At 37.9% G+C, this 13,595-nt stretch overlaps 1 protein-coding gene across 1 annotated transcript in view; it reads left to right on the plus strand.

Moving 5' to 3' along the window:
- ACAP2 (ArfGAP with coiled-coil, ankyrin repeat and PH domains 2) overlaps positions 1 to 13,595 on the plus strand; it is a 178,283-nt gene that overhangs the window by 148,912 nt on the left and 15,776 nt on the right. The window contains exons 14-18 of the mRNA XM_006869416.1: positions 1,089 to 1,297; positions 1,947 to 2,016; positions 6,005 to 6,096; positions 9,046 to 9,230; positions 10,122 to 10,214. Of these exons, the coding sequence (XP_006869478.1) occupies positions 1,089 to 1,297; positions 1,947 to 2,016; positions 6,005 to 6,096; positions 9,046 to 9,230; positions 10,122 to 10,214 (649 nt within the window). The remainder of the gene's footprint in view (positions 1 to 1,088; positions 1,298 to 1,946; positions 2,017 to 6,004; positions 6,097 to 9,045; positions 9,231 to 10,121; positions 10,215 to 13,595) is intronic.

A 13,595-nucleotide genomic window follows, 5' to 3' on the forward strand; every position in this document is an offset into this window, starting at 1 on the left:
AGCTACTGCTATAGTTAACCTTGTTCAGTCCTGCCTAGTAAGTCAGAAGTCCAAGCAAAAGCCAGATTATATTTCTAATGACTATCTGCAAACAACGAGTCCTTGTGTGGCACTGTAGGATCAGCATTGGATTGCTAACTACAAAGTCTGTAGTTTAAACCCACCAGCTGCTCCTCAGAAAACCCTGAGGAGGTCACTATGAGTTGGAACTAACTCGACGACACTTAACAAGAATATACTAAAATATTGGTTTGTTAAGTTTGTTAAATGTCTTTAAGCCATGAGACTTTTTATATTCCATGTAAAACTGTATCTTTTTATTTGGTCATTGCTATTAACTGCTGTCAAGTCATTTCCGATTCATAGTGATCCTGTATAGGGTTTCCAAGGAGCATCTCTGGTGGGTTTGAACCGCCAACCTTGTGCTGATCCAACAGCACCACACCAGGACTCCAGTTGGTCATTATTGCCATGTATATACAAGTGCTTACTAAATATTATGTATTATTGTTGGAGACTTTGCTTGTACACTTAAGAAACATGTTTTTTATTTACCATTCATCTTTTGCTTTTCTCTTGCCTTATATAATAGCCCACGAGAATTTAGACATTGTATCTTCTGTTGATTCATCTCACATATAATTATGTAATTGATCTCTTCTTTAGTATTTAGCTATTTAAGACCATAGTTTTTTCCAGTTACCCAAGTTAATTGAAGTAATTTAATTTGCTTATAGTTCATTGAAGACTTTGGCAAAATATTAGTATAAGGAAATTACCATTTATTTTATTCTTCAGTCTTGATGGTTTTGTATCTACTTCCTTTTATGTCCCACCCTGCACATCAGACAAGTGGTCATCTTTCTGTATGCCATCATATCTCATCCATAACCCCATTGTATATGTTATAAATTTTACATGTTTATGTTTCTCCTCATTAGACACAACGCCCATTGATGGCAGAATCTTTATCTTAAACCCATGCTAGGCCTTTCATCACTTACTGTTTGGGAGCTTCTGTTTGGCACATGTATCATACAACACAGTATTAGAATTTTTTTTCTTAAACAAATTCTTAATTCTTCTAGAAGCTGGATAAGAAATCATCTTCATCCACAGGAAGCCTAGAATCTGGAAATGAATCCAAAGAAAAATTATTGAAAGGAGAAAGTGCACTTCAGCGAGTCCAGTGTATCCCTGGCAACGCCAGCTGTTGTGACTGTGGTCTGGCAGACCCGAGATGGGCCAGCATCAACCTGGGCATTACCTTGTGCATCGAGTGCTCTGGGATTCACCGGTGGGTAGTCCTGTACAGTGTCAGAGTCTTCTTTTGGACAAACACACATTGTCAGTTATGTTCTATTCATTAATGAACTCTTTCCACCGTCCTATTGAATTGCCAGTTTGTATCTTTGCATCTTTCATACTTGGGTAAAGTTCTGATTTGTAAAATGCTTTTGAGGGCTTCGGTGTACACTATTTGTTATTAGGAGTCCTGGTGTGGTGCTGTAGGATCCACACTGGACCACAAGATCCGTTTGAACTGGAAGGTCTGCGATTGAAACCCACCAGCCAATACTCAGAAACCCTATACAGGGTTGCTGTGAGTCAAAACTGACTTTAATGGCACTAACAACAACATTTGCTATTAGCCAGAAAGTATGCCCTATTTATATCTGTGTTGAGGGCTATCTTAAAGACTGTGTCCCAGTAAAAGATAAAAAATAATTTATGTTGTTGTCATTAAGTGCCATCAAATTAGTTCCGAGTCTCTGTGTAGGTTTTCCGAGGAGCAGCTGATAGGTTTGAACTGCTGACTTTCTGGTTCTCAGTCCAGTACTCATCCTACAGTGCCACAAGGGGTCCAAAAATAATTTATATGGATATGCAAATAGAGCAGAGACTTGATAGATTTATACATTAATGCAGTCTTTTTTTTCACTTAGGAGTCTTGGGGTCCATTTTTCAAAAGTGCGATCTTTAACTTTAGATACCTGGGAACCTGAACTTTTAAAGGTAAAGTAAATATTTGCATCATAATATTTTTTATTTTTACATAAAATATCTGTGAAGATTTCTTTAAATTGCAAAGTGCCTATAGAACTCCTAACTGTATGCCACTTCTTTCCCTAAGGAAATAAAGCTTCTTACTTTTTTTTTTCTAAAAAATATTACCTTCTGCAACTCAGTTTTAATCTTTTATAATTATATACATTCTTATTAAAAATATGTGACACTTTGTTGTAGAAAGTTCCATAATGGATTAGTATAGCATGTAGGGGCCACTGGCTTGTTTTAGCGCACAACTATTTGCAAATATAGATTTGTCAAGTAGGAGTCACACAACCAAGGTATTTTCTTCCCCCTGGGTCTGAGGATTCTTCTTAATGGAAATGTCATATGTAATTTTAGGTGGCAGTTGGGATTGTGATAGTCTTAACAGTTAATAGTGTACTTTTTTTCATTCTTACCATTTAGCTGACCATATTGTGGAAAGTAGATTAGTTAGAGAGTTATAGGGTACTTTGCATATATTTCTATTTCAAAATTATGTTCTTGATGTGTTTGTGTTAATATTCCTATTCACAGATAAACTTGTAAGCTTATTAGTTATGTAAATTTTACACATTATTTAACACAGTGGTTATGAATCGGGCTGCGAACCACAAGGTCAGCAGTTCAAAACCACCAGCTGTTCAGTGGGAGAAAGATGAGGCTTTCTGCTCCCATAAAGATTTACAGCCTTGGAAACCCTGTACAGGGTCGCTATGAGTCAGAACCGACTCCACAGCACATAACAACAACAAATGGAGGTGATAAATTTTCTCCTAATCTAGGACCTTCCTTAAGTAGATTCTGCAATTTGTTCTGAAATTAAAGGAGAAAGGAATGGGGGATGAGTGGTAGAAATCTAATTTCCACATCCACTTTGGCAAGGTGTGAATTCAAAGGGTTCAAATTAGAAAATTTGGTTAAGACATCTGTCTGATAACCTTAAAAAATATGACACACACTCAATAAAAATTGTTTTATGTGTACGTAAATTAAAAGGAGAAAGTAATTTACTTTAATTCTGAGTTGTTTAAAACGCATTTTTCTAGCCTTTGGCACTTTCTTCAATTAATTCACCAGATGTTGTGAGTAATGCGCATTATTGTGCTAGTTGTCATGTCTGCATTGTAGAAAATGGGTTCCATACTGTGAAGGGATGTAAAATCAGGTTAGGGGAAATAATGTAAATATGAAAAAAGAAGTTATATAAGAGATGAAAGTGCCTAATATTTTAGTTTAAATTTTAGATTAAGAAGTGTTAGTGTAGAGGGTACTTAGCAAAAGATGGACATAGTCTGGGACAAACCTTGAAGGATTAAATTTCTAGAGGAAAATGGAATTATCCTTCAGGTAGATAAGTTATATAGTTTCAAATGAGTAAAATTTAATTCTTTGGGTCTAGAGTACTACAATGCTGAGTTTAGGTTGGACTGAATACTTCTGTATTTTGGAACTTTAGGAGAGGAAATAGGGAAATCTTTTTCTTTAGGCAGTTATGTGCAGGATAAAGGAATATTTGGAGGCAACTAAGGTGAGGTTTGCAACCCTTTAATTATCATATTAATTAAAACAACACATTTATCAAGGAAAAGCTTTAACATACATAGCAAACTAAAAAAATAAAAACAAGAACAGTATAATCCTATCCCAAAGGTAATTATTGTTAATATTTCCCCAAATATTCTTTAGTTAACAATATACATCTTTAATATTATTTATGACAAAATTTTGGAACTAGGTAAAAATTCCTATAATCTCTTCCTAATAGAATTTGTTTTCTGTGAAATTCACTCATTTTTTTTATAAGAATAGTTTACGTATTTGTAATCATAGTATAATTGTGGATTTATTTAGCATATAGTATAAAATGGAGTTCTAGTGTGGCACTGTGGATTAATGCACAAAGTTGCTTTGAATGGCAAAGTTGTTGGTTCTAGCTCACCAGCCGCTCCTTGGAAACCCTTTACAGGGTTGCTATGGGTCAGAACTGACTCGACGGCACTTAACAACAACAACAGTATAAACTATGTAACTACCTCTTGGTGATATTTCCAAATTCTTAACCAGCTTTCCCAGCAGCAATTATTGAACAGTCCTTCCTTCTGCCATCATTTCATTATTTTCTTTGCCCGGAATTAAATTCTTACAGACAGGACTTTTTGTTGTTAACATTTCAAGTCCAGTGATATACTTTTGCCTCATAGTACCAGCACAGGTTTTTTAGTTAAGGCCACTATGTAGTAATTAGAACCTTTACTTTAAAAAAAAAAAAAAAAAAAACCCTATATGAAACCAGAAGGAATAACTCCTCCAAGAAGAAAATAGCACACTTAACATTTTATAACCGATAGCTGGCCTCTGGAGATGGGCAGCAGAGAGAACGAAGGAAGAGGAGAAGAAGGGGAGGCAAGAAGAGGAGATGAAGAAGGGAGCAAGAGAAGAGAATAGAAACAAGGAACAAAAACCATAAACAGAGGAGGAGTGTGGTACTGCAAGGAGGGGCCTCCTGGAAGGGCTCATGTCAAGGATGAAGACATGTCTCTCTCAAGAATGCTTGTCCCAGACCCGCCTCTCTTCTAGGCCCAAATAGCATTTTCATCCTGTTACTGTCCTCTGACTCATGTATCCCAACCACTTGACATTTACTTTCTGCAATTCCTAACTGCTGCCCAGTATGAACCAGCGTCTCGCTTACACAGATAAGAATTGTCAGGGAAGTGGTTTGAGTGATCCACAGAGGTACAAATATAATTTATTAGTGCGGTTAGAAGATTTTGACTTTAATTGAAGAGGTGAATGGAGAGATAGAAAGGAAAACTGGAGTCTAAAAGAGGAGCTTGTGGCTATTTGGAGATAGAACCGACAGAGAAAGAAGTGTCCAAAAATGGCTTCAGCAAAATTGTAAATTGTATGGGCTTTGAATATTTGTGAGGATTGGAAGACACTGAGGAGGAAACTTTTAAAGACTACAGGCCCTTCCTGGGCTGAGAATCCTCCAAATTATGGATAACTTGTACATGCCCTTTGATGTAATGCACCTTTGCCTCCACTGTGAGACAGTTGAACAGCCCTTGTCAATTGAACCAACCCCCTACTCACAATGAATTCTTCACCACAGTCACTTTCACCCTCTGTATGTATAACTTTTAAATCACTGGAAGGGCTTCGAGCTAAATAAGAACTGTTTGTGCATAAACACAACTTACCTAAAATGTGACTTAAAGACATATTTAGGAATGTATCTCATTGTACCCTGAGGACTGCCTTGTACACATTTAATTTTAATCTGACTGTCGTGAGACTGGTGAAGGCTAGTCCTTACTACACTTTACTATCCAGATAACAGTAAGTGCTGCATTGATACTCACCATGCTGTGCACATGTATGGAAAGAAGGGATAGTTGAGAGTAGAAACACTTTCGTATGAGGAAGGTGGTCTAGTGGTGCAATAGTCAGGTGCTTGCTGGCTAACTGACAAGTAAGCAGTTAGAATACCACAACCGTTCTGTTGGAAAAAGATGTTGCAGTCTGCCTTCATAAAGATTGCTGTTGTCAATCCTATATAGGGTTTCTAAGAAGTGGCTGGTGAGCTTGAACCGCTAACCTTGCTGTTCAAACTTACCTTGTATTCCAGTGCTTTATCCCACAGTACCTCACCAGGTATCCTTCATAAAGATGACAGCCTTGGAAACCTCTGGTGTAGTTCTCCTCTGTCCTACAGGGTCTCTGTGAGTCAGAACCAACTCAGAGGCAGTGGGGAGGCAGTCTGCTGTAACATAGCAAAATTATTATTGGGCTCTCAGACCTTGTTTCATTTGTTTTAACTTTAAATTTCTGTGAAATTAGATATTGCATAATGTGCACGAAGAATTAATGAACTGTATTTGTGAAAATTAAGAACTTTTATGATGTGTTTAGAAACTCATGGTTTATTTTTCTTTCTGCCAAACAGCTTATGTGTGAGTTGGGGAATGATGCTATAAATCGAGTTTATGAAGCTAAAGTGGAAAAAATGGGTATAAAGAAACCACAACCTGGACAGAGGTACTATCTCAGTTGTCTTAATGTGCTACTTTTTTTCTTTTTTTTTTTTCTAATCTGGAATATGGCTATGATTTTATTTTATTATAATTGATATTCAAGTGTAGTAGAGGAGTTCATGCTAAAAGTGATCATTACTGCATATGTTAAAATGTGGATATCTCTTTCTTGAGTATGTTAATTAGTTACATTTATTTGAACAGCTCATCAATTATAGTTCTCAATTGAGACAAAATCTTAAAAAAATTAAGACTACATAGACATGTGAAAGCTCTTTGCAATTAAAGTGTAACAAAGTTCTCTTTGTTGTTGTTAGCAGTCAACCTTTAAAAAGAAGATAATGTGTTCTTGAATGTCTTCAAGAGCCAAGTTTCTGCTGCCTGCAATGAATAATTGTACATTGTTTCACTTGTTCAGCAAGTATTTGTTGATAACATGCTTCATGCATGATACTATGATGTTGAAAAATCAAAACAACCAAACCTTTTTTTTTTTTTCCCCCAGCAAAAATGGAAAGGGTGGCTTCTGGAGCATTCTTAATTGCTGTGTTTGAAATTTTATGTTCAAATATAAATACCAACTCATAGCAACCCAATTGTACAGAGGAGAACTACCCCATATGGCTTCCAAAGCTTTAAGTCTTTACAGAAGCAGACTGCTGCATTTTTCTCCTGTGGAGTGGTTTGCACTGCTGACCTTTTGGTCAAGCTGCTAAACCAAGTGCTTAACTACTGTGCCACCAAGTCAAAACCATATGTAGTTGAGGGGAAGTCAAAAAGTATTGCTACTAGTGTTCCAGTTTATATATGCATGGGTTTATTCAAAATAAAGCGTGTTTAAACCTGTCTCTTTGATCACTGCATGTCTGCAGATAACATTCTCTCAGTTGTTGTTGTTAGGTGACATCGAGTCAGTACCGACTCATAGCGACCCTATGTACAACAGAATGAAACACTCTCTGGTCATGGGCCAATCTCACAATTGTTGCCACGCTTGAGCCCATTGGTGCTGCCACTTTGCCAGTCCATCTCGCTGGGGGTCTTCCTCTTTTTCTCTGACCCTCCACTTTACCAAACATGATACCATTTTCCAGCAACTGGTCCCTCCTGACATTATGTCCAAAGTTTGGATATCCTGGCCTTCAAGGAGCATTCTGACTGCACTTCTTCCAAAACAGATTTATTGGTTCTTTTGGCAGCCCATGGCACTTTTAGTATTCTCCTCCAACACCATAATTTAAAGGCATCAATTCTTCTATGGTCTTCATTATTCACTGTCCAGCTTTTGCATGCATATGAGGTTATTGAAAATACCATGTTTTGGATCAGGCACACCTTAGTCCTCAAGCTAACATCTTTGCTCTTCAACACTTTAAAAAGGTCTTGTGCATCAGATTTGCCTAATGCAATACATTGTTTGATTTCTTGACTGCTGCTTGCATGAGTGTTGATAGTTGATCCAAGAAAAATGAAGTCCTTGACAGCTTCAGTCTTTTCTCCATTGATAAGAATGTTGTTTATTGTTCCAGTGGTGAGGATTTTGTTTTCTTGACATTGAGATGCAATCCATACCGAAGGCTGTGCTCTTTGATCTTCATCAGTAAATACTTCAAGTCCTCTTGACTTTCAGCAAGCAAGGTTGTATGATCTGCATATCGCAGGTTGTTGATGAGTTTCCTCCAATCCTGATGAATAAAAATTGAAATCATTCAAAAAAAATGAGGTGGCACAGGAGGGACTCACTCATCTCTGCCAAGAAATTTGGAAGACAACTATCTGGCCAACTGATTAGAAGAGATCCTTATTTGTGCCCATTCCAAAGAGAGGTGACCCAATGGAATGCGGAAATCATCGGACAATGTCCTTGATATCCTATGTGAGTAAAGTTTTACTGAAGGTAATATAGAAACACTGCAAGCATACATTGGCAGAGAACTTCCAGAGGTTCAAGCTGGATTCAGAAGAGGACATGGAACGAGAGATGTCATTGCTGATGTCTGATGGATCTTGGCTGAAAGCAGAGAATATCAGAAGGATGTTTACCTGTGCTTTATTGCCTATGAAAAGGCTTTCAGTTGTGTGGATCATGACAAGCTATGGACAACATTGTGAAGTATGACTATTCTTGAGCACTTAATTGTGCTCATGAGGAATCTGTACCTGGACCAAGAGGCAGTTGTTCAAACAGAACATGGGAACACTGAATGTTTTAAAATTAAGAAAGGTGTGTAACAAGGTTGTATTATTTCACCATACTTACTCAACCTGTATGCTGAGCAAATAATCCGAGAAGCTGGGTTCTATGAAGAAAAATGTGACATTCCCTCAGTAATACACTTGTTTTAGTCTAATTAGGGTGCCTTCAACAAGAACAAAAAAGTGTTGCTCAGGATCAGCTAGCTCAAAGAGCTGATCGTTCCATTCGTCTTTTAAGCAGGATCAAAGCTAATGTGGAGACCAAGGGGTGCCCTCCATTTTCACATCATGCTGGTTGTCGTAGGTCTTCGGAACCTAACCATGTAGTATATCTTGAATAGTATGGCTGTCAACCGTTATATTTTGATATTTAACATTATTTCTTTTTTGAGTAAAAGTGAAAGTAAAGTTTCTAGAAAATTTTTTACTTTTTTTGGCAATACTTTTTCATTCCTCCAAAAGCATAACAACAAGGTATGTATGATAGAACTGAATAAGCACAAGAGTTAAGAGAAAACAAGAGTGCCATTTCAATCTTTGTTCCCCAATTGTATTATTATTATTTGTATTTCCTGTGAGTATTTAATCATAGTTGATTAAATACTTGGAAGCAAAACCTGTTGCATGGTATCACAAAATCAGTTTTAACTACTATTAAATCTAGTTTCTTTCTTTGAAACTATTCAATATATTATAGTTCTTTCTTAGTCATGCTAAGGGATTAAGCAGAGTAATAAGAAATTTTTATGTGTGTCAGACAAGAGAAGGAAGCATATATCAGAGCAAAATATGTGGAGAGGAAATTTGTGGATCAACATTCTATATCGTCGTCACCTCCTGAGCAGGAAAAAAAGACTGTCTCTAAAAGCTGCGAAGAAAAGAGGCTGAGCATTTCTAAACCTGGGCCAAGTGAGCAAGTCAGAGTAGCTGCCCAAAGTTCAGGTATTATCACTTATTTGTTGCATATGTAAATATTTTCCTAAGCTGAATAATTACTTGCATATTCTCTGAATTAGTAGCCAGTGTAGGTTTTATAGATGCTAAAATGCTGTTTCCCTGTACTTATTCTAAGGAAATACTGGATTTCTATGTCTTTAAGACAGTTGAATTTAAATAGTGTCACAGTAATTCACATGTAGGTAATGTATATATTCTAAGGAATAATACTGCGTAAAATGCAAGGGGAGATGGGAAGTATAACTCTACCATGCCAAAGACCCCTAAGTATCTGATTAACCACCTATTTTCCTTCCTATTTTTCCTCCTCAATTTTCCCAATAATGTTTTTTTCCTGCCCTTTTCCCTTCTTACTGCCTGCTTTGTGCTTTGCTAACTTGCATGTCCCCAGTGGTTGCTGTTAATAGCGACGAGGCCAGGCGGGAGTCTCTGTTCTGTCCTGATGAGCTAGATTCACTCTTCTCCTACTTTGATACTTCTTCAAAACTGCGTAGTAGTAAGTACTACTCTTGTGGAGCATTCCAAGTCTGTGCCAGTGGTCATTGTGCGGTGTGGCCATTTCTCTAGATGTTTCTCATTGTCTCAGAACTACACACTTATAGTCATACAATAAAGGAAACTTTTTACTAGCCCTGACATATCATGGGAGGGTTGAGATGTGATGTACCTCTGAAAATGTTTATTTTCAGGCTTTGCAATGATTCATATCTTGATAAGCAAAGTGTTCTAAAGGATTAACATTGTATTAAGTGTGTTCTCCTGGTGGTGGCTGAGTTTACACTGATGTGTATGAACACGTTTTAAAACTTTGTTTGTGGGATGTTACTTGTTAAATGATTTGAACTTTAATCACCAGCTGATTTTTCTTTGAAACAGTCAAAAGTAACGACAGTGGAATCCAACAGAGCTCTGATGATGGAAGAGAGTCTTTACCCTCCATGATGTCAGCCAATAGTTTATATGAGCCTGGTGAGTTTGGCGAAATCCAGTGCTGATTGATTGTTTACTGACAAACACATGTGGTAAATACCTCATCTCAATGAAATAGGTTCTAAAGGGAATGGTTAGTCTTTCAGAACATAGAAAGGATGAGTGGTGGTGGTGTGCTGTGGAGTCAGTTTCGACTCATGGTGCACCTATATAGGGGTTCCGAGGCTATAAATCTTTATGGGAACAGAAAGCCTTATGTTTCTCCCGAAGAGCCACTGGTCTACTAGAGGTACTAACCTTTCAGTTAACAGCCCAGCTCATAATCCACTATGCTACCAGTACTCCATATAGGCAGAGTAATACAGTTAAATTAGAAAGCCAGTATTTCTGTTAATATATGGTAGTGTTCTTCCGAGATAACCATTCTTCAAGGTTTCATGATGTGTGCCAAAAGTGCCCAGCCACTAGCTAAGGATAATTTTCATACCCTTTGAAAATATTCTTCTTCTTCTTTTTTCTTGTGGCTGTCATTTCTTATCAGGAAAACGAGAGCAACAACTCCCTCCTGACTAGGTTTTTCTTCTGACCCATGTTTTATTCCTCTCATCTTTCCATAATTTCAGTGATTGTGGTCTCACAGAATACTCAAGAGTAATGAGCATTCTTCAAATTATTTGGACTGTTTGTACTGCAATTTGTGATGATAATGATCCACACTAGGGGAGAAGTGAGGTTTGGTCTAGTGGTAAAATTCTTTCTGTAGACTTACTGCTGCTTCTGAATGTTTAAGATCCGTTTTATCTGAATATACACAATTTTAATCCAATACAGAGCAATTAATCTGCCCATTGAATACCGGCAAAACCACAAAGGCCTCTTCTGCCAATTGACAAAGAGAATGAAGGTTGAATGTTTGGGGAATGATTGTTACTGTTGTTAGTTGCCGTTGAATCAATTCCAATTCATGGCAACACTCGTGTATATGGAGTAGAACTGTGTGCCCTAGGACTTTTCAAGGTTGTGACCTTTTAGAATCAGATCACCAGGCCTGTCTTCTGAGACACCTCGGTGGGTTTAAACTACCCGATTTTCAGTTGAGCCGGGGACTCTTATTCAGTTGCAAGTAAAATTCGCAAAAGATCACTTAAATACTGAAGCAGTGTTGAACATACGACTGGTTATAATTCTTTGTGAATGAGGTGACTGGTGAGTAGAAAAGTCTTGAGGGTTATGATTTAATGCATTATAAACAAAGATATTAGTGAAAAAAGTTTCTTTGGTACAAAAACTAAAAGAAAGGAAAGGTGAAATTCAATATGTCGAAAAATGCTTACCAAATACCAGTTGTACAACTCTAAATGAGATAGTCCTTGCCTCCAGGAGTTGAAGCTCTTACAAAAGGCATATGTATATAGTCATTATAATGCAAATTGGTGACTGCTAGCACACAGAGGCAGATACAAACTTGATGATGATTTATCTTGGTCTGAAGGAATGGGCATTTTCCAAAAGGGGGACATGACTTTGTGCGGCAAGGCACTGAAAAGGACACGTGAAAAGGCACGAGACCTGGAGTGTCGTACTAAACTAACAAGAGTCAACAGAATCAGTTAAGCAAATGAATGGAAAAATCAAATGTGCTTTAAAAATTTTTTGTTGCTAATGTTTTATTGTGAATTATGTGATAATTTACATGGGAGAACATTAGCTTTACATTCATCCTGTCATATATCCTTTCATTGCCATGGTTACAATCCCCTACATACATCATCAACCAACCAAAGGGTATACCCTGCAAGCCTGCCCCCTGGTTGTCAGCACCTAGCCCCTCTCCCTCTCTGGGTCTAGATTCCCCGGCCGCTCCATCTCTCCATGTCATCTTCTCTGCCTCCATCTCTGGCATCACTGCTTCTCTGGGTAGGGTGCCACACTCCGCTCTTCTCCCTTTGATGGCCCCAGGGACCTCCCCTCCTGGACTGCAAAGTCAGTCACTCCCCTCCTTTTGCTACAAAACATCTGCCTTTACATTTCCAATCCTCACAGTCAGTCCTGATAGCAGTTATTCACTATTGTGCCACATGAGTGCTATCCCCATATCCTTTCATCAGTCCTGCCCAGACAGATTGGCTACTACTCAGTGGACATTCTACCCTCCCCACACCCTCTGGATCTAGGCTCCCTCTTGAAAGCTTGTAAGCCAGTCATTTCTAGCCTTTGTAGCCCCCCATTTTGGGTAGCCAATGTCCAAGTTGCTCATCCCTGTCTACCCTGTGTATGGAGGGGGTGGGAATGATCCTCACCGTAAAGATTTGTTCCCTCTTTTGAGCTACTGCATCCATAGGTGTAGGTCAAGTTCATCAAATTGTATCAGATCTCTCTTTTTTTCCTCTTCTTTATTCTTCTAGTTGAGTTGTGATTATCCAGCCGTTGAAGTCAGGTCAAGTGGGTATTATCTGCAAGTGTGAGTGTTAAATTTGTTTTTAAGGTAACTAGATATCAGTGGGTGGGAGAAGACACAAAAAAATACTTTTCTAGTTAAACATTCTTATATTCCTAGGGTTATCAAAGTCTTCTACTCACTGGCTGTGTAACCCCTTCTCTGTGACATCAGTTTCCTTTTTTGTAAAATGGGGCAGTCCTGGTATGGTGCTACGGGTTTATGTGCTGGACTGCAAGGTTGTTTTGAACTGCAACGGCAGCAGTTCATGCTCTGTGGAAACCCTATACAGGGTGGGTATGAGTTGGAACCAACTTGATGGCTCTTAACAGCAACAATAATAGTACTTAACCTCATAGCGCTAAGGAAGCTTGGTGGTACAGTGGGCTAACCGTTAGGTTGCTGACCAGTAGATTGGTAGTCAAAACTACCAACCACTCCTAGGGAGAAAGATGAGGCAGTCTGCTTCTATGAAGATTTATAGCCTCTGAAATCTTATAGAGTAATTCTACTGTATCCTAAAGGGTTGTTATGAATGGGAAGTCACTCAGAGGCTGTGGGATTTGAGTATATTGTTCTTAAGACAAAATTGAAACTAATTTTTGAAAAGCATTTAGAATACTGCCTATTCTATATTAGTGTTAGCTTTTGTGTGATTAAAAAATTATTTCCCATGGACCTACTCTACAGCCTTATTATTTTTTGCCAGTAAGTGACTGACCCTTGTATTGTAGCTCACTGCCTTTGTTTCATGCAGAAGCTTTTTTTTTTTTTTAATAACTTTTTATTGTGAATAAGTTAATCAGTTTTACATTCCACAAACCTTACACTTTGTTTCATCTCAAATATTGCAGTCTTCTCCATATAACAACAGTTTCTTCCCTGTGGTTCCTATTTCCATTCAGCCCTCCTTCCATCCCTTCTCTACTGTGTCCTTAGGTAAATATTGCCCTTTTGATCTTGAATAGTGAAGATACCTTACT

The sequence above is a fragment of the Chrysochloris asiatica genome, unplaced genomic scaffold, assembly GCF_000296735.1.
Source record: "Chrysochloris asiatica unplaced genomic scaffold, ChrAsi1.0 scaffold00130, whole genome shotgun sequence".
Lineage (NCBI taxonomy): Eukaryota > Metazoa > Chordata > Mammalia > Afrosoricida > Chrysochloridae > Chrysochloris > Chrysochloris asiatica.